This window comes from Ornithorhynchus anatinus, chromosome 4 (assembly GCF_004115215.2).
Source record: "Ornithorhynchus anatinus isolate Pmale09 chromosome 4, mOrnAna1.pri.v4, whole genome shotgun sequence".
NCBI lineage: Eukaryota > Metazoa > Chordata > Mammalia > Monotremata > Ornithorhynchidae > Ornithorhynchus > Ornithorhynchus anatinus.
This window is the reverse complement of record NC_041731.1, coordinates 120,343,882-120,365,552: the sequence shown is the minus strand read 5'-3', so window position 1 is coordinate 120,365,552 and position 21,671 is coordinate 120,343,882. Positions and strand designations below refer to the sequence as shown.

The 21,671-nt window shown below is 46.6% G+C and overlaps 1 protein-coding gene across 1 annotated transcript in view; it reads right to left on the bottom strand.

Moving 5' to 3' along the window:
* The window catches only part of FBXL5 (F-box and leucine rich repeat protein 5), a 55,903-nt gene extending 36,196 nt beyond the window's left edge, over positions 1–19,707 (bottom strand). Inside the window, exons 1-2 of the mRNA XM_029062186.2 lie at positions 19,502–19,707; positions 2,167–2,382 (exon numbers count right to left, since the gene is read on the bottom strand). Coding sequence (XP_028918019.1) covers positions 2,167–2,382; positions 19,502–19,585 — 300 coding nt within the window. The 5' untranslated portion in view covers positions 19,586–19,707. The remainder of the gene's footprint in view (positions 1–2,166; positions 2,383–19,501) is intronic.
* Between the last annotated feature and the right edge of the window lie 1,964 nt (positions 19,708–21,671).

Below are 21,671 nucleotides of genomic sequence, written 5' to 3'. Positions count from 1 at the left end.
ATGTGAGGGCTGGGTTGTAGCAGGTGAGTAGTGAGGTGAGGTAGGAGGGGGCGAGGTGACTGACTGCTTTAAAGCCGACGGTAAGGAGTTTCTGTTTGACGTGGAGGTGGATGGGAAATGACCAGAGGTTCCTAAGGAGCGGGGAAACATGGCTGAACGCTTCTGTAGAAAAATAATCCAGGAAGCGGAGTGAAGTATTGACTGGAGTGGGGACACACAGGAGGCTGGGAGGTCAGAAAGGAGGCTGATATGGTAATCAATGCGAGATGTGTGACCTTAGGCAAGCCACGACCTCTCTGGGCCTACATTTTCTCATCTGAAAAATGAGGGATAAAATATCCGTTCTCCCTCTCAGACCACAAGCCCGGGACTGCCTCCAATATAATTATCTTGTATCCACCCCAGTGCTTAGCACCCAGTAAGCCCTTATTACCACAATTATTATTAGAAAGCTAGTGTTGTGAAGCTGCAATTGAATAATTTAGACATGCTGAAAGTGCTATTCACTGTACCTTAAAATATCTTAAATTCAAAACTGTATGTTGGCTATTTTATAGAACCCCATGTCATTATTTTACTGTTTGAATCGTGCTATTTTTAAATGAGTTAAATAAATTAACTATATTAAATGTGTAGCCCAATTAGCTGTTTTGCAACTAATAAAATGGGAAGTTTTCAGTAAGGTGGTGGTAGAAACAGTATTCATTAAGCATTTATTATGTATTAAGAACTGATGAAGTACGAGAAAGAGTGTAAGTACGAGAAAGATTGTGGCCTAGTGGACACAGAACGGGTGTGGGAGTCAGAAGGATCCGGGTTCTAATCCCCACTCTGCCACTTGGCTACTTGTGACCTTGGGCAAGTCACCTTACTTCTCTATGGCTTGGTTATCTCAGCTGTAAAATGGGGACTCAGACTGTGAATTCCATTTGGGATATGGATTGGGTCCAACCTGATTAGCTTGATTGTACCCCAGTGCTTAGTACAGTGCCTGGAACATAGTGATCAATTAACAAGTATCCCCCCACCTACAAAACAAAAAACTAAAACATCTACTGTGTGCAGAGCACCGTCCTGTGTATTGGAAAAGAATGCACAAGTAGGAATTAATAATGTTGGTATCTGTTAAGCGCTTACTATGTGCAGAGCACTGTTCTAAGCGCTGGGGTAGATACAGGGTAATCAGGCCGTCCCACGTGAGGTTCACAGTTAATCTCCATTTTACAGATGAGGTAACTGAGGCACAGAGAAGTTAAGTGACTTGCCCACAGTCACACAGCTGACAAGTGGCAGAGCCGGGAGTCAAACCCATGACCTCTGACTCCAAAGCCCAGGCTCTTTCCACTGAGCCAAGCTGCTTCCCCTATTTGTTAAGCGCTTACTATGTACAAAGCACTGTTCTAAGCACTGGGGGAGATACAGGGTAATCAGGTCGTCCCACGTGAGGCTCACAGTTAATCCCCATTTTACAGATGAGGTAACTGAGGCACAGAGAAGTTAAGTGACTTGCCCACAGTCACACAGCTGACAAGTGGCAGAGCCAGGAGTCAAACCCATGACCTCTGACTCCGAAGCCTAGGCTCTTTCCACTGAGAGTCCCGGGACCTCAAAAGGCTCATAATATAAAATTAAGGACTTTTCAAATTAGTTCCCCAAAATTATAACAGCAGATTATTATTATTATTATTATGGGATTTGCTAAGCACTCATTATGTGCCAAGCACTGTTCTAAGCACTGGGGTAGATACAAGGTAATCAGGTTGGACACGGTCCCTGTCCCACATGAGGATCACACTCTTAATCCCCATTTTACCGATGAGGGAACTGAGGCACAGAGAAGTGAAGGGACTCGCCAAAGGCCACACAGCAGAAAGTGGTGGAGTCGGGATTAGAACCCACGACCTCTGACTCCCAAGCCCGTGCTCTTGCCTTTAGGCCACGCTGCTTCCCGTTACTAAGCACCAGTTTACTCAAATTTTTGTTTTCAGGAACAGTATTAGGAATCCAAGAAATCTAAATTTCTAAACCTATCTTTCATTTCTCCAGTCCTTTGGCACACAAGTCTAGAAAAAAGGTGATGCAAACTGCAATGAAATCTTAGCACATCCTGTCATTGCCTTAAATAGAGACTATACAGTATTTTAATCGGTTCTCTTTTTGGCTTACCTTGACATTCTTCAACCCCTTCTCAAAGAGACTGAGCATCTCGGAGAGTTTGTTGTCAGAGTGCACGTTGTACACTGTCCTGCTGCGTTGCTGAAGCAAGCCAATAATGTATTCATTTTCAATCTGCTCATGCATTTTGAATTCCTTGAAGGTGGCATACAGAGACTGAAGAAGAGCCCGAAAATCACTGTTGTTGGAGAAGTTGGTTTTCGAAAGCTGAATGGAAAGAAAAGAAAGCTATTAATATTCTCTGATATTCTTGCCAACTGCAAAAAGGAATACATTGCCCCATTTATTTGTATTTACTTGAGAGCAAAGCAGCAGACAAAACAAATGATCACTGTACTACTTTTAATAGTATTCAATCTCTTATGTTCCCAAACGGAATTGAACGACTATGTTAAGGCACTCACACACTTCAAGTCTCAGCAACTACTTCTGAGATGTGTCACAAATAAATAGACAATAGGAGTCATATCCTCCTTTAACAACTCCAAAGATCACATATCAAATCCTGTCAACAGGATTGGCACCTAGTAGCCTTGAACCAATTTTTATTTTGCCTTATGCTATAGAAATAAAAGCAATCTTTGATTATTTTGAGGCTGGTTTCCAATACCTTGTTATCAGTCTGTGTCCATAAAAGCAAATGTATTTCACAACAACTACTGCAAAGGTAATTCATAATGATGGTATTTCTTACACAGCAGCCTTGATACTACAAAAAAGTGCATAAAAATAGGACTTTGTTTTCATCAGGCTCAGGGCCAAGAGAATGCCAAGAAAATGTCAGAATATCAGAAAAATTCCAAAAATGTTCTGCTCCTAAATTCCATGCTCCGAAATTTCTAAAAAATTCAGCTATACAACCCACTTGAATGCTGTCTACAGAAACAATTTTCCATCAAATAATAATACTATTGATCCCAGGCCATCTCCTCTCCCAGCTGATCAATCAGTCGGCTCCACTGAGCACTTACTTTGTGCAGAGCACAGTACTAGGGGTTTGGGAGAGTAGGACAGAGTTGGTGAGGCAAAAATAATTTATACTGCAGATTCATTCATATTAAAATGCGATGATTCCTGTCTCGTATAGCTTCTCCCAGCAATTTCCTGCAGTTTTTGTTCTAAGACCTCTATTTCTAACACTAGCGGTCACCGCAAATGGTCAGTGTAGTAGTATAGTAATAGTAATAAAGTTTACTGAGCTCCCACTGAGTACAGTGCACTTTACTAAGTGCTTGGGAAAAACAAATCAGAAGTGACAAGTCCTCTGCCCAAAAGAAGTTTATACTCTAAGGGGGGTGGGAGGGGAGATAGTAAATAAATGTGGTTGATGTTGATCTCTGTGTTGCTGATGCTGCACAACTCGTTTGACAATTTATATTCCCATGTAGTGTACAGAGCACCGCTTAGGCAAATATTATTTACTGAGTACTTACTGTGGGCAGATCACTGTACTAAGCACTTGGTAGAGTACAAAACAATAGAGTCAGCAGACATTTTCCCCACCCACAAGGAGCTCACAGTCTAGACGGGGAGACAGATATTGAAACAAATTACAAATCTCTGCATAATAATAATAATAATGTTGGTATTTGTTAAGCGCTTACTATGGGCAGAGCATCGTTCTAAGCGCTGGGGGAGACACAGGGTAATCAGGTTGTCCCACATGAGGCCCACAGTCTTCATCCTCATTTTGCAGATGAGGCAACTGAGGTGCAGAGAAGTGAAGTGACTTGCCCAGTCACACAGCTGCCAAGTGACAGAGCTGGGATTCGAACCCATGACCTCTGACTCCCAAGCTTGTGCTCTTTCCACTGAGCTACGCTGCTTCTCTAGTACTACAGTGAATGTCAGAGGCTTAAAAGGGACAGATCCAAGGGAATAGGGGAATGGCAGTTACGAGTTGTCTAAATTTCTGTGGCCCCAGGACTTTAAAAAAAAAAAAAAAGGTATGTGTTAAGTGCTTACTATGTACCAGGCCTTCTTTTAATTGGGTTGGACACAGTCCCTATCCCGCATAGGGCTCTCAGTTTTAATCCCCATTTAACAGTTGTGGTAACAGACACAGAGAAGTGAAGTGACTTGTCAACGGTCACACAGCAGAGAGGTAATAATAATAATGTTGGTATTTGTTAAGCGCTTACTATGTGCTGAGCACTGTTCTAAGCACTGGGGTAGACATAGGGGAATCAGGTTGTCCCACATGGGGCTCACAGTCTTAATCCCCATTTTACAGCTGAGGGAACTGAGGCACAGAGAAGTTAAGTGACTTGCTCACAGTCACACAGCCGACAAGTGGCAGAGCTGGGATTCGAACTCATGAGCCCTGACTCCAAAGCCCATGCTCTTTCCACTGAGCCACGCTGCTTTGGCGGAGTCAGGATTAGAACCCAGGTCCTCTGACTCCCAGGGCCGTGCTTCTTTCCATTAGGGCACACTGCTTCCCAACCTGTGCTCAGTGAGCAGGCACTGAAAAAAAGGCCAGGTTCCTGGTCTGTCAGAACCCTAAATTTTGAAGGAAGCTTCCTGCAGAGCAGGGCCAACATTTCAAATGAGAAGAGGCTCTTTATACATCCGTTTAGGTCACAACAAGGCCAAATAACTAGGCTCCGGCACCATGTCATGCGTAGGAGAAAGGTAAGGGCAGAGTAAATGCTACTATCTTGCCTCGGCTTGGCTTTGTCTCCAGGAAATTAGAAGAAAAGTAAAACATGTAAATCTCCAGTTTGCACTCTTCCCCTCCCTCTGCTGCGGGAGAGAGGCAGTAGGAGGAAAGGGTGGGAAACTGTCCAAAAGCACCCAAAGCCAACTGAATTTAGCTTCGGAGCTGCCAGGCAAGGCCTGCGCCGAGTTCCACCAAGCACTACTGAATAGAGCTTTCTTGTTGCACTTGTGAAACAGCAGTACACAGCACATGGCAGAAAAGGAAACTCAATTTTCCGTATTAAAAATAGGGGATGAGGTTCCAGACCCCGGGATAGGAAGCCAAATATAATCTAGGCTCTCCACCTGGCCAGACATTACACAGGCAGAGCCCTGCCAGTTTTCCAAATGCATGAGGCAGTCGGAGCTAGCTTCAGCCTTCTGGAGGTTCAGAAGAACTCACACAGGAACAGACTGTTCAGCCGTAATTCAGGAGGGGCGAACCACACAGGAGAGCCACCCCAAAATTCCCCAACGGAGCATGTACTGGTGGTGTGGGTCTGTCTTTTAGGGTAGTGGACAGTAAAACAGACAGCAGGGTTAATCAATCAATCAGTCAATCAGTGGCATTTACTGAGCACTCACTCTTTCCCCCTTGGATGACCCACTGGCACCTAAAACTCAACATGGTTTCTAGTCCCAGCTCTGCCACTTGTCTGCTGTGTGACCTTGGGCAAGTCACATCACGTCTCTGGGCCTCAGCTACCTCATATGTAAAATCGGGATTAAGAATGTGAGCCCCATGTGGGTCTTGGACTCTGGCCAACCTGATTACCTTCCATCCACCCTAGCGCTTAGAAAAGTGCCTGGCACATAGTAAGTGCTTAACGGATACCATTAAAAAAACATGTCTGAAAGAAAAATTCTCTATCTTTCCTCTTGAAACTTCACACCCTCCCTTCTGCCTGGAATTCCATCTTATTTCACGACACTACTGTTCTCCCCAACATCAAGTCCCTTCTCGAATCACATTTCTTCCAGCAGGCCTCCCCTGATAAATTACTCATCTCACTCATTCATTCATTCGTATTTATTGAGTGCTTACTGTGTGCACAGCACCAAACTTAGCGCTTGGGAGAGTACACTATAACAATAAACATACACATTTCCTGCCCGTGATGAGCTAACAGCATAGAGGGAACTGACATTTCCCCAAACTGTCACTTTGGGACTCCTGCAAAATCTAAGCACTTGTATTCTACACCCTCCACCCCCGTGCCACTTAAATAAAACTTTATATCTTACTGTCTCCCCAAGTTGGAATACATTTAAATGTCTGTCTCTCCTGCTAGACCAAGGCTGTTGAGCACAGGGATCAATCATGTCTACTGACTCTACTGTACTCTCTCAGTGCACAAAGAAAGCACTGAATAAATACAATCGATTGCAGGACTGGTCATCACTAAGATGACCAAATTTAAAAAAAGATCTGCAAGATCTGCAAGGTACAAGCAACATAGCTTACTCAGTTATTCTGTAACAAGAGGGCTGCATTCTTGCAAAACTCTGCATCAGAGAAACGGACACTGTAGTACTCATTGAATCCAATGCCATGAACAAACACACAAACCATTTCTTTCAACTCTGTGTCCCGGCCTGTTAGGATACAGGCTGGCACTGTCAGAAGAATGTTCCCTAATTCCCAAACAGTGGTCTAGAGAAAAGCTGTTGTGAAAACAGGCGCTAGGACAGAAGTGAGTTTAGTATAATGTTTTCAAGGCCAAAAAAAACTAGAAACTGGTTGAGACAACACACAAAGGAAACACCTCATAATTTCTTCCTACTGACTCGGAAAAGATCTTTGAGTGTTTACTTAAAAGAATGACAAGAAAAGTCTTGTTTCAAAATCTATTATTTAAATATATCCAAATAGGTACAAAATAAATACTAACCATGCCCAGGCCCAAAATTTCCACCTCCTTAGTTGCTTTCCCTACTGCAACATGTCCTTGCTAATTTCCCTGACTCCAAAGCTCTCCCTCTCCAGCTTGTACTTCACGTGGATGCACAAATCATTTTTCTATAATCTCATTCTGTAAAAGTTTCCTCACTCCTCAAAAATCTCCAACTGTTGCCCAGAGACTCCTGAATACCACTTCCTCACTTTTATTCCCCCCAGTTAGCCTCGTCCCTTTCCCATTATACCCCAGATTGCAAACTTTGCTCCTCTCACAACAACCTCCTCACTGTGTCTCATTTTCATCTCTCCCATCAACGGCCTCTTGAATCAGTATATTTCTTGAGGACTTACTGTGTGCAGAGCACTGTCCTAAGTACTTGGAAGAGTACGATATAGCAGAGTTGGTAGATACATTCCTCTTATTCCTTTCCTACTGACTGAAGCTTCTCACCCTTCACACCTGGCAGACCACTACACTCTCCCCATCTTCAAATCACTTCTAAAAAAAACCAAAGCAAAACAAAAAACCAACCACTCCCTCTAGGAGGCCCTGACTAATGAATCTCTCAACTCCCTATACTACATTCCCCGACAACTGTCACTCCAGCACTTCCGCATCACCCAAACGCTTAAGTACTCTCACCGCCCATGCCCCTGTAGCACTTAGCATATCTATACTATTTCTCCTTCCTACCTGAAATTAATTCTCAACCGTCTCCTCTACTAGACTGTTAGCTCCTTGAGGGCACGGATCATGTCCGTTAATTCTACTGTATTCTCCCAATCACTTAGATCAATGCTCTGGACACAATACGTGCTCAATAAATACTATTATTTATAGCATTATAGCAATACTCAATAAATACTATCACCAAACTAACTCTCTTCCCCTCTTCAAATCCCTACTGAGAGCTCACCTCCTCCAAGAGCCTTTCCCAGACAGAGCTTCCCCTTTTCCCTGTGCTCCTCTGCTCCCTCTCTGCCCCTCCCCTTCACCTCCCCTCAGCTAAGCCCCCTTTCCCCCTGCTCCTCCCCCTCCGCACTGCGCTCATTTGTATATACTTTTATTACCCTATTTATTTTGTTAATGAGGTGTACATCCCCTTGATTCTATTTATCGTAATTAAGTTGTCTTGTTTTTGTCCGTCTGTCTCCCCCGATTAGACTGTAAGCCCGTCAATGGGCAGGGATTGTCTCTACCTGTTGCCAAATTGTACTTTCCAAGCGCTTAGGACAGTGCTCTGCACATAGTAAGCGCTCAATAAATACTACTGAATGAATGAATACTATTACCCGATGGGGTTACCTCGCTCCAACTCAGTTTGGCACTGCATTAATTCAAGAGGAAAAGGATGAAGCTGAGCCCTTCCTACTTTTTGCATCCTTCAACAGTTTTACATAGGAGTAGATGGATAAGTCCAGGCTAAAAATAATTCAGAGAGAAATGTAGCACCGTACACCATCTAGTGGTCACTGGAAGACTGAAGTCACCCCTCCTCTCCTTTCCCATCCTTTTCGCTCAGAATCAATCAAACAATGGTATTTCTTGAGCACTCACAGTGTGCAGAGCACTACGTTGTTGGGGCAGGTACATTACAATACAGTGGGTAGACCTGATCCCTGTGCACAGCGAGCCTAAGTCTACATGGGGAGACGGATGTTAAAGTAAATTACAGATGGGGAAATGGCAGTATAATTATATCCGTAAGTGCTGTGAGACTGAGTTATCAAAGGGCTTAGAGGGTACATGGCCAAGAGCTTAAAGGAGGGCGGATGGGGGAAATGAAAGTCCTGTCAGGAAAGGCCTTTCCTTTGCTCCTCCTCCCCTCATCGCCCCTACTCCCCGCCTCTGCTCTACCCCCTTCCCTGCCCCGCAGCACTTGAGTAGATTTGTACACATTTAATATTGTATTTATTTTATTAATGATGTGCATATATCTATAATTCTGTTTATCTATTTTGATGCTATTGATGCCTGTCTACTTGTTTTGTTGTCTGTCTCCCCCTTCTAGACTGTGAGCCCATTGTTGGGTAGGGATTTTCTCTATCTGTTGCTGAACTGTTCTTTCCAAGTGCTTAGTACAGTGCTCTGCACCCAATAAGCGCTCAATAAATACGACTGAGTGAATGAATGAATGAATGAATGAATGAATGAATGAATGAATGTGACTTTAGGAGAGTTCTGAGGTGGTCAAAGTGGTAGACTGTTGAACATGAAGGAGTTCTAGGGAAGAGGGAGGACACTCAAAGAATCGTATTTATTGAGAGCTGTGTACAGAGCACTGTACTACGCGCTTGGGAGAGTACAATACAAGAGAACTGATATATCTGTTCCTTTCCCACGAAGGGCTTAGAGTCTAGCAGGGAAGACAGTAAAATAAATTCCAGATAAATACGTAAGTGCCCTGGGGCTGAGGGTGGAATGAATAAAGGTGTAATCCTAGTACAAAGACAATCAGAAGGGGGGGGGGGGAGGAGTAGGGGAAATGAGGGTTTAGTTGCAGGTCTCTAGGAGGCGATGCCATTTGAATAAGACCTTGAAGATGGGGAGACCTATGATCTGCCAGGTACGAAGGGGGCGGGAGTTCCAGGCCAAAAGAAGGACAAGGGAAAGGGGTTAGTGAAGGGATAGATGAGATGGAGGTTCAGAGAGTAGGTCAGCAGAGGAGCAGAATGTAGACGGTTTAGAGTAGCAGATCAGTGAGGTGTGGTAGGAAAGAACTGCCAGGGTTTTAAAGCCAATGGTAGGAAATTTGATGCAGAGGAAGACAGGCAAACACTGGAGGCTTTTGAAGAGTGGAGATGGACTGAATGTTTTGTTTTTTGTTTTTTTCTGAAAGATGGCCCATGCAGCAGAGTGAAGCATATGGACTAGAGAGGGGGGCGAAGCGGGAAGGTCAGCAAGGAGGCTGATGCAATAGTCAAGGCAGGATATTCATTCATTCACTCAATCATATTTATTGAGTGCTTACCGTGAGCACAGCACTGTACTAAGCACTTGGAAAGTTTAATTCGGCAATAGAGACGATCTCTACCCAACAACGGGCTCAGACAACACAACAAAACGAGTAGACAGGCATCGATGGCATCAAAGTGCTTGGATTTGTGTGATAGCACTCTGGATGAAGAGGAAAGGGCAGATTCTAGAAAATGGACACTGATCAGATCTGCATGGGGCAAAGGATATTTGTTTTTTCCGAAAGAAGCTTTCAGGGGAAAATTTCTTTCCCGACTTGAATCTGCACAGAGCAAACCACCCGGAGCCGAACACCAAGGATTTCAGGGGGATGAACCACGACTATGGGAATAGCCATCGAGTTGAAATATTCCATCAACCGGTAGCATCTATTAAGTGCCTGTGTGGGACCCTGTCTAAGCACTTGGGAGACCACAATCAAGAGGTGGGAGACAGCTTACAATCAAGAGGGGAGAAATAGACCCAAATACATTACAGGTAGACGAAAATCAGAGTTTAAAAGATCTGCACATAAGTGCTATAGGAGGCTATGAGTCCTTATGAGTGGGAAAGCAGCGTGGCTTCATGGAAAGAGGCCAGGCTTAGGAATCACAGGTCGTGGGTTCTAATCCCCACTCTGCCACCTGTCTGCTTGTGTGACCTTGGGCAAGCCACTTAATTTATCTGTGCCTCAGTGATCTCATCTGTAGAAGGGGGATGAAGACTGTGAGCCCTACGTGGTACAATCTGATTACCTTCTATCTCCCCCAGGGCTTAGAACGGTGCTTGGCACATAGTAAGCGCTTAATAAATACCGCCATTATTATTATTATTATTATCAAGCACAAGACTGAAGTGGCAGTTGGGGAAAAGAGAAATAAACTGTGGAAGAATTCCAAGAGAAGCTGTGATTGCAGAAGGGCAATGAGATGGGGAGAAGAGGGAGTTGTGGGTACGATGGTGGGAGAGATGGGGTGTCGTGGGGGAGTGAATAAGCAGGGGAGAGTATGCTCTCCTCCAGTGGTCAGGAGTTTCTGCTTGATGCACTGAGGAGAGGGCAGTTTGGGGAGATTTTTGGAGAAAGGGAGGACAGAGGCAGAACCAGTAATCAGTCAATCAATCAGTGGCATTTACTGAGCATTTACTTTCTGCAGACCACCTTATTAAGCACTTAGGAGAAGACAATACAGCTGGTAGAGGTGAACCCCCGCCTCGAGGAGTTTATAACCTCTTGGGAAACGCTGACATTAAAATACATTTCAGGGAAGGGAAGCTTTGTACAAACTGCTGTGAGGTACGGGTGGAGTTAGTATCTAAGTGCTTAGTGGGTGAGACTAAGTGCCTGGTTGAGGGTGTAGGGAGGGAAAACAGGGTGGGAGGATGAGAGCTTAGTCAGGGAAGGAGAAGATACGATTTAAGTAGGGCTTTGAAAAAAACAGTGGTATTGTAAAGCGCTTACTATGTGCAAAGCACCGTTCTAAGCACTGGGGGGATACAAGGTGATCAGGTTGTCCCACATGGGACTCACAGTCTTCCTCCCCATTGTACGGATGAGGTAACTGTGGCACAGAGAAGTGAAGTGACTTGCCCAAAGTCACACGGCTGGCAAGCGGCGGAGCCTGGATTAGAATCCATGACCTCTGACTCCCCAGTCCGGGCTCTTTCCACTGAGCCACGCTGCTTCTCAAGATAGACTAGAGAGTGCTGGGGAAGGGGCATTCCGGGAGAGAGGGTGCGAGTAAGGGGTCACAGATGGATGTGGCGAGCGTGACGGAGTGAGAAAATGGTGTTAGAGGAGTGAACTGTGCAGACTCGGTAAGAGTGAGAGAAGAATGAGGATAAATCATGAGAAAAGAGTTAACTGAACACCTTGAATCCGATCGTGAGGATTTTCTGCTTCACGCAAAGATGGAGAGACAACCATCAGAGGTCCCGAGGAATGGGGAGATGCATGCGGATCGATTTTTATTTTTTTTTAGAAAAGTGATGCAGGCAACAGAGTATGGACTGGAAAGGCTGGAGGCAGGGTGGTCAGCGAGGTTGATGCAGTGGTCAAGATGGGATACGACAAGGGCTGGAGCCAGTGTGGTAGCATTGATTTAGTAGCACTGACGAAATTCAGTGACTGCAAGAATATTCAAGAGACACACCAGTCGGGGATAATGCCAAAGTTGTGGGCTTGTGAGGCTGGAAGGATGGTGGTTTTCTCATGGGTGATGGGGAAGCTTGCAGGGGGTGGGGAGAATCCGGGAGGGAGGATGAGCCGTTCAGTTTGGGAGTGAAAAGTTCAGTAAGGGGTAGGAAGTACGGGAAGCCACCCAGAGCCTATAACAATTCCAGACAGCACTTCAACCGGGCCAACTCTGGTCAACCGGCACACATATGGCCAAAAATGTTGTACACATAAATTAAAACAAAGAGCTCCTAGCCAATAGCAAAATATTGCAACAAAGTTTAGTGTTGCCAATCCTCTTTTGATTTAATTCAAAACATGGCCAGAAATGAGTGGATCATCAAGAAAGATTAAAAGGGGCTTTTTGTTTGTTTTACATAAGGCTTGCTTTCGCCTCTTGTGAACTCAACCAGCGAAGAGAAGACAAAGGGAGGAGGAAGAGAGGCAGGTGTATCCTATAGATATATTCCATAACCATCCTCCTAGAAAGCAGTAAAGACTACATAGTCTTTTTTTAAAAAAAGTCTATAATAATAATAATAATAATGTTGGTATTTGTTAAGCGCTTACTATGTGCAGAGCACTGTTCTAAGCGCTGGGGTAGACACAGGGGAATCAGGTTGTCCCACGTGGGGCTCACCGTCTTAATCCCCATTTTACAGATGAGGTAACTGAGGCACAGAGAAGTTAAGTGACTTGCCCACAGTCACACAGCTGACAAGTGGCAGATCTGGGATTTGAACTCGTGACCTCTGACTCCAAAGCCCGGGCTCTTTCCACTGAGCCACGCTGCTTCTCGTGAACACCTGAGGCCCCTAATCCCAAAAGGTGAATCCAAACCAGGAGTCTCAAGTATTCCCTTGCTTCCCAAGAAACTTTCAAATATTAGAGAGAAAACATTTTAATAAATTAATAAAGTTAAAGACTACACTATTAACTGCCTCATTAATGCTCTTTCAGTGATGAGGCACTAAGAGCAATCAGCATTTAATAAAATCACACCATGTCTCAAGTACATATTTTGCAAGAATAACTTGTTAAAACCTCTTTTCTGTTCTGCACAGGGTGAATCAATCATGCCGCATACACGCTAGCTCTGTTACGCAAAAGAGTAAGACCGAGAAGCTTCTTGAGTTGAGAGGAAGAAAGAAATCAGGGTAGAGTAGGGTGGCTCTCTAGAAGACTCTAGAGGGTAGTGATAAGATGACCTTGGTCTCGGGACCATACTCTGACATTTACTGGGGAGGTGACCTTACTAATGGCACAGGGTCTTCCAATCCCAGCTTCCGTACCTTTAATCACACGGGGTATGTTCAGGATATGAAAATAAATGTGAAATTTATAGGATATTAATATTAGTAATTATGGCCCTCATTAGGTGCTTGCTATGTGCCAAGCACTGCTTCTAAGCCCTGGGGTACATACAAGCTATCAAGTTCTCTCCTGTCCCGCCGTCGACCCCTGGCCTACATCCTACCTCTGGCCTGGAATGCCCTCCCTCCTCACATCTGCCAAACAATCACACTTCCCCCCTTCAAAGCCCAACTGAAGGTTCACCTCCTACAAGACGCCTTCCCAGACTAAGCCCCCCCCTTCTCCTCAACTCCTTCCCTTCCCCCAATTTGCTCCCTTTGCTGTACCCCCTCATCCCATAGCACTTGTGTATATATGTATGCATCTATAATTCTATCTATTTATATTAATCCCTGTTTGTTTCGATGTGTATAGATTTATAATTCTATTTATTTATATTGATGCCTGTTTACTTGTTCTGATGTCTGTCTCCCCCCGCTAGACTGTGAGCCCACTGGGAGCAGGGATTGTCTCTCTTGATTGCCGAACTGTACTTTCCAAGCGCTTAGTACGGTGCTCTGCACACAGTAAGCACTCAACAAGCACGACTGAATGAAAGGTTGGAAAAATTGACACAGTCCCTGACACAGGCTGACACTCTGTTAATCCGCATTTTAGAGATGAGGCAACTGAGGCCCAGAGAAGTTAAGTGACTTGCCCAAGGTCGCCCAGCAAACGTGTGGCGGAGCTGGGATTAGAACCCAGGTCCTTCTGACTCCCAGGCCCATGGTCTATCCACTAAGCCAAGAATTCTCAGTTAATCATGAGCAAATACAAGTTTACGAATTTCTCCTTTGTTTCTTCCCTGTTCATTTCACTAACTCTCTTCCCCTCTTCAAAGCCCTACTGAGAGCTCACCTCCTTCAAAAGGCCTTCCCAGACTGAGCCCCCCCTTTCCCTCTGCTCCCCCTCCTCTACCCTCTCTCCCACCCTCTGCTCTTCCCCCTTCCCCTCCCCTCAGCACTGTGCTCATTTGTATATATTATTTTTATATATTATTTATTACCCTATTTATTTTAATGAGGTGTACATCTCCTTGATTCTATTTCTCTTGCTGATGTTGTCTTGTTTTTGTTTTGTTCTCTTTTGCCTTGCTGTCTCCCTTGTTTTGACTGTCGTCACTGGGCAGGGATGGCCTCTAACTGTTGCCGAATTGCTCATTCCAAGCGCTTAGTACAGTGCTCTGCACATAGTAAATGCTCAATAAATACTACTGAATGAATTCTTCTATCCTGGGATTTGCAACAAGTTAGCCTACTGTATGGGATTCAGTGCAATGCAATACTAGGAATATTCCACCCAAATTTTTCATTTACCTCATTTCCCAGTAGCAAGGCAAAACTTTAGGAAAGCTAAATGAATGAAAGCACGTATGCTCGTTCCAGATGCTAGCACCTGCTCCACGCCGCCATTCTTAACCATTTTTCCCAGCATGGGACCCAAAGACACTGTAATAACGATATCGGTGGACAGCTCCAAAATGGGCAGAGAAAGGGGAAAAAAACCCAGTCACATCATATTGGGCGTAAGAACTGCATCATTTATCCTGTTGTGTTTTTCTTGGTAACTTGGAGCTTCTCTTCTGTCAGGAGGTTACTGCTGTTTTGCAGCGCAATTTTACTGGGCTATATATTTTTGGAATAGCTCGTGAATGAGTGTTGATCTCTACCCAGACGTACCCCTGTAAATACAGGTGTGTACCACCTGGTTCCACATGACCACAGTTGGTAAAATCGAGTTAAGTCATGCACTAATTGCTGACACAGCCCAAGATACAAAAGCCCTGTTCAACGCTACCTCCGATCACTGCAAGGATTTTAACTTCCTCCTGCCCCTCCCAAACACAAACTGGAAGCCAGTTTCTCCACTTCACCGGAGCACCACTAAATCATGGCCAGGGAGAAGAAGCTGACTAAATCCGCCTGAAAACTCTGCGCCTTTTACCTCGCCCCGAATCTGTGCTCTTTTTGGATGAAGCGGAGGAACGCCTGCGCCTGGAAGCGGAGGAGGAGGTTGTCATGGCTGCGGCTGAGGCTGGAATCTCAGCTCCACCGGCTGAGATCTGGAGATCGGAATTCCTTGCACCAATTTCCCAAAAGCAGATAAACTTTTAAAAACGATCGGAGAACCTAATGAGGAGCAGAGTCCAAACGTAGGCAGAAACGTTCGGCAGGAACATCAGCCTTCCCTGACTAACCTCCTATTTCCCCACCCTATTTCCCCTCCCTACTGTGTCACCGAAGAACATGATACTCACCCTAAATTCCCTGAGGGGAGGGATCGTGCCTATAAACGCTATTTTGTACTCTCAGAAGTGCTCAGTGCTCTGTAGCCAGTTAGTGCTCGATAAATACAACCGATGAAGCAGTCACTAGCTACCACTCACTGAGTGACCGAAGGACTTAGCCTGCTGCAAGGGGCTTTATGAAGAAAGGAAGGCAGCTGTTCAACCCCACTCGATCACATTTTTCACTCAAGTTGGAAAACCGCTACTACAATCAGCCAAGCAAACTTCTATTTCTGCAGGCTCCTGCAAAGATTAATAATCATGTTACACTAGGCTTTGACTCATTTTAATAGAGACTGAACCGTTTAGTGATGTTTAACATTACAGAATATCGCATGTAAAAATGTCCGTTTTCCAGAAGCTTTGGAACGGCTCTCCAATCAAAACTTGTATAGTTATAAGAAAATCAAACCCACGATACAAAGGTTCAAGACATACCCACACCTTCAAGGAATACGATACAGTTGTAGCACGAATACTATTAACCTGCTTAATTTGCATATTCGGGAGGAATAATCAATTACGCTAATACACGACCAGGCTTTCCCCTGTAATTAGGCCATATAATCCAAGATTGTCCAGTTATTTATGCACAGCATGTAATTTTCGACTGCAAGACGGAAAAGTGGTTAAGTGGCCCTCCACTGGGGCCCAAGGGTTCTCTAGGGATAGGCCACAGTTCCCCTTCCCTAACTAGTCACCCACCGGTCCGGTGGGAGTCCGTCTTCATTACCCGGATAGGGGGAAAAGATGCTCCGAGACTGCAAATGAAAAGACCGAGCCTAAATTGGGATGGATATGGAAGCGGAGGAAGAAGCAGCGTGGCTTGGCGGAAAGAGCTCGGGCCTGGGAGTCAGAGGTCATGGGTTCTAATCCCGGCTCTGCCGCTTGACAGCTGTGTGACGACGGGCAAGTCACTTCGACTCTCTGTGCTCAGTGACCTCATCTGTAAAATGGGGACGACGACTGTGTGCCCCACGTGGGACAACCGGATCACCCTGTATCTACCCCAGAGCTTGGAACAGTGCTCTGCACATAGTGCGCGCTTAACAAATTCCAACATTATGGTTCGGCTGCGAGCCCGTTGTGGGGCAGGGATTGTCTCTACCTGTTGCCAAACTGTCCGTTCCAAGCGCTTAGTCCAGGGGTCTGCACAGAGAAAGGGCTCAATAAATACGAACTGAATGAATTTATTAAGCGATTACTATGAGCTGTTCTAAGTGCTGGGGGGAGGGGGAAACAAGGCAATTAGGTTGGCACATCCTTCATCCTTCCACTGAGGCCCGCAGAAGTGAAGCGACTTGCCCAAAGTCACACAGCCGCCGAGCGGCGGGAGGCGACATTAGAACTCACGACCTCCCAGTCCTCAGGCGGTGCTCTTGCCGCCGAGCCACGCTTCTATGTGCCAGGCGCTGCGCTGAGAGCTGGGGCGAGGGGGAGCCGAAGTGATCTGTGGGCCTTGAGGAGGGGTCGGCGATTGGGGGGTGGGTGGGGGAAGCTCTCCATCCCCTGGTCCCCTCCTACCGATCCTCCCTTCTCTCTTTCCACCGCCCATCCCACACGCTCCGCTCCTCTGCCGCCCACCTCCTCACCGTCCCTCGGTCTCGCCTATCCCGCCGTCGACCCCTGGCCCATGTCCCCCCGCCGATCTGGAACGCCCTCCCTCCTCACCTCCGCCAAACTCATTCTCTTCCCCTCTTCAAAGCCCTACTGAGAGCTCACCTCCTCCAGGAGGCCTTCCCAGACTGAGCCCTCCCCTACTTTTCCTCTGCTCCCCCTCCCATCCACCCCCTGCTCTTCCCCCTTCCCCTCAGCACTGTGCTCATCTGCATGTATCATTTATTACCCTATTTATTTTCTTAATGAAGTGTACATCTCCCTGATTCTATTTATCTTGTTGATGTTGTCTCATTTCTGTTTTGTTCTGTTCTGCTTTGCTGTCTCCCCCCTTTAGACTGTGAGCCCGTCACTGGGCAGGGACGGTCTCTGTTGCCAAACTGTCCATTCCAAGTGCTTAGTACAGTCCCCTGCACATAGTAAGCGCTCAATAAATGCTATTGACTGAATGAATGTGTGCCCGTCACTGGGCGGGGATGGTCTCTCTCTGTTGCCCAACTGTCCATTCCAAGTGCTTGGTACAGTGCTCTGCACACACTAAGTGCTCAATAAATACTACTGAATGAATGCATTACCCTCTTTATTTTGATAATGAAGTGTATACCCCTTTGATTCTATGTATCTTGCTGATGTTGTCTTGTTTTTATTTTGTTCCCTTTTGCTTTGCTGTCTGTCTCCCCCTTTTAGACCATAAGCCCATCATCGGGCAGGGATGGCGTCCATCTGTTGCCGAATTGCACATTCCAAGCGCTTAGTCCAGTGCGCCGCACCTAGTATGCGCTCACCAAATACAATTATCTCCATGATTCTATTTATCTTGATAATGTTGTCTGGTTTTTGTTTTGTTCTCTTTCTCTTTTGCTGTCTCCCAGGTTTAGACTGTGAGCCCATCGCTGGGCAGAGAGGGCCTCTCTATGTTGCCCAATTGCACATTCCAAGTGCTTAGTCCAGTGCTCCGCACCTAGCAAGTGCTCAGTAAATATGCTTAAATGAATATCTCCATGATTCTATTTATCTTGATAATGTTGTCGGGGTTTTTTTGTTCTGTTTTCTTTTGCTGTCTCCCCCCTTTAGACTGTGAGCCCATCGTCGGGCAGGGATGGTCTCTCTCTGCTGCCCAATTGCACGTTCCAAGCGCTTAGTCCAGTGCTCTGCACACAGTAAGCGCTCACCAAATACGATTGAACACCTCCTTGATTCTATTTATTTTGCTGATGTCGTCTTGTTTTGGGGTTGTTCTGTTTTGCTCTGCCATCCGTCTCTCCCATTTAGGCCATGAGCCCCACCTTGGGCAGGGAGGGTCTCTGCTGCCCCACTGTCCAATCCAAGCGCTTAGTCCAGTGCTCCGCACCTAGTAAGCGCTCACCAAATATGATTGAATGAATAACTCCATGATTCTATTTATCTTGATAATGCTGTCTGGCTTTTTCTCGTTCTGTTTTGCTTTGCTGTCTCCCCCCTTTAGACCGTAAGCCCGTCCTTTGGGCAAGGAGGGTCTCCATCTGGTGCCGAACTGCACATTCCAAGCGCTTAGTCCAGGGCCCCGCGCCTAGTAAGCGCTCAATAAATACGCCTGAATGAACACCTCCATGATTCTATTTATCTCGATAATGTTGTCTGGTTATTTTTTGTTCCGTTTTGCTTTGCTGCCTGTCTCCCCCTTTGGACTGAGCCCGTCCTTGGGCAGGGAGGGTCTCTCTCTGTTGCCCAATGGCACATTCCAAGCGCTTAGTCCAGTGCTCCACGCCTAGTAAGCGCTCAATAAATACGCCTGAATGAACACCTCCATGATTCTATTTATCTTGATAACGTTGTCCGGTTATTTTTCGTTCTGTGTTTTGCTTCACCGCCTGTCTTCCCCCCCCCCCCCCCCCTTTAACCTGGGAGCCCGTCCTTGGGCAGGGAGGGTCTCTCTCTGTTGCCCAAATGCACGTTTCAAGCGCTCAGTCCTGGGCTCCGCACCTAATAAACGCCCAATAAACACGCTTGAATGAACACCTCCATGATTCTAATGATCTCGATAACGCGGTGCGGTGTTTGGTTCCGTTTTGCCGTGCCGCCTGTCTCCCCCGTTTGGACGGTGTCCCTCTGGTGCCCCACCGTCCCTCCCCAGGGCCGGGTGCAGTGGTCCGCCCAGAGTAATACGCCGGGATGAAGGAGGGAGGGCGTGGGGGGGTGCGAGGGGGCGGGTCGGGGGAAGGGGGGGAGGTGAGGAGCGGCGTGTCCCAGCGGGCGGGGAGGAGGAAGGGCGCGGGCGGGAAGGGAAGGGAAAGGAAAGGAAGGGAAGGGAAGGAGGGAGCGAGGGAAAGGAGGCCGCCGTCCGCCCCCCGCCGCCGTTACCTTGTCGCAGTAGAGCCCCACCAGCTGCTTCATCCGCCAGTGCGGGGCGGTGAAGACGTCCACCTCCTCGGGGAAGGGAGCCATGGCCGCCCCCGCCGCCGCCACGACCGCCCCAACCGCCTCTCCATAGACCCTCACCGCCGGCCAGGGCAGGACCGGCCAGGGCAGGACGGGCCAGGGCCAGGGCCGGGCCCACGGGCCGAGCGCCGCGCACACTCCGCCCCCTCCCGCTCCCACGCCCGCCGCGCAGGCGCCAGAGTCCGCCTCACACACACCGCCTCCCCCCCCCCCCCTCGGCCCCAGCCGCCCGCCGCGCAGGCGCCAGAGCCCGCCTCACCGCCGACGGACGGCGAGGGCGCGCCGCCCCCGCCACGTGACGCGGGCGCCCGGACGCGCGCTCCCCCCTCCCGCGCGCGCCGCGGCCTTTCCCGCCTTCCCGCCCGGACCCACTCACCGCGCTTCTCCTCAAAGGGGAGGCCGGCGGGGCCCGGATCGCACTCACTCACTCACTCACTTAGTCTGTCAGACATTCAGTCATTCACTTAGTCTGTCAGACATTCAGTCAGTCAGTCATTCAGTCAGTCAGTCACTCAGTCAGTCATTCACGCAGTCTGTCAGTCATTCAGTCAGTCATTCATTCAGTCGTCATTCAGTCAGTCAGTCAGTCAGTCAGTCGGTCATTCACTCAGTCTGTCAGACATTCAGTCAGTCATTCACTCAGTCATTCATTCATTCAGTCGTCATTCATTCAGTCAGTCAGTCAGTCATTCACTCAGTCTGTCAGACATTCATTCAGTCATTCACTCAGTCATTCAGTCGTCATTCAGTCTGTCAGACATTCAGTCAGTCATTCACTCTGTCAGACATTCATTCATTCATGCATTCAGTCGTCATTCATTCAGTCAGTCAGTCAGTCATTCACTCAGTCTGTCAGACATTCAGTCAGTCATTCACTCAGTCATTCAGTCAGTCATCATTCATGCATTCAGTCAATCATTCAGTCAGTCATTCACTCAGTCTGTCAGTCATTCAGGCAGTCATTCAGTCACTCAGTCAATCATTCAGTCGTATTTCTCGACCACTTTCAGGGTGCACAGCCCTGGACGAAGGACTGGGAAAGCACAGTTCAGCAATGAAGAGAGACCATCCCCGCCCACACAGGGCTCACAGTCTAGAGGTGGGGGGAAGACAGACATCAAAACAAGTAAAGAGGTGTCGATATAAATAAATGAAATTATAGAAAGGTGCACATCGAAACAAGTAAAGAGGTGTCGATATAAATAAATGAAATTATAGAAAAGTGCACATCGAAACAAGAGGCATCAATATAAATAAATAAAATTATGCAGAGGTACACATCCAAACAAGTAAAGAGGCATCGATATAAATAAATCAAATTATGGAGAGGTACACATCAAAACAAGTAAACAGACATCAATATAATAAATTCATTCAGTGGTATTTATTGAGTGCTTACTATGTGCAGAGCACTGTACTAAGCACCTGGAATGGACAATTCGGCAACAAGATAGAGACCATCCCTGCCCAACGACGGGCTCACAGTCTAATCAGGGGAGACAGACCCTCATTAACAAAATAGGGTAATAAATAATATATACAAATAAGCACAGTGCTAAGGGGAGGGGAAGGGGGAGGAATGAAATAGATGAATTATTTAAACAAAATTATAGAGAGGTACACATCGAAACAAGTAAAGAGGCATCGATGTAAATAAATAAAATAATAGAGAGATACACATCAAAGCAAATAGCGTGGCTTAGTGCAAAGAGCACCGGCTCAGGAGTCAGAGGCCATGGGTTCTAATGCCGGTTCTGCCACTCGTCTGCTGTGTGACTTTGGGCAAGTCACTTCTCTGTATCTCAGTTACCTCATCTGGAAAATGGGGATGAAGACTGTGACAACCTGATCACCTTGTATCCCTCCCCCCAGCGCTTAGAACAGTGTTTTGCATATTGTAATTGCTTAATAAATGCATCATCATTCTCTGTGCTTCAGTTACCTCATCTAGAAAAGGGGAATTAAAACTGTGAGCCCCACATGGGACAACCTGATCACCTTGTATCCCCCTCCCAGCGCTTAGAACAGTGCTTTGCACATAGTAAGCGCTGAACAAATGCCATCATTATTATTATTATAGAAGGGGGAAGAC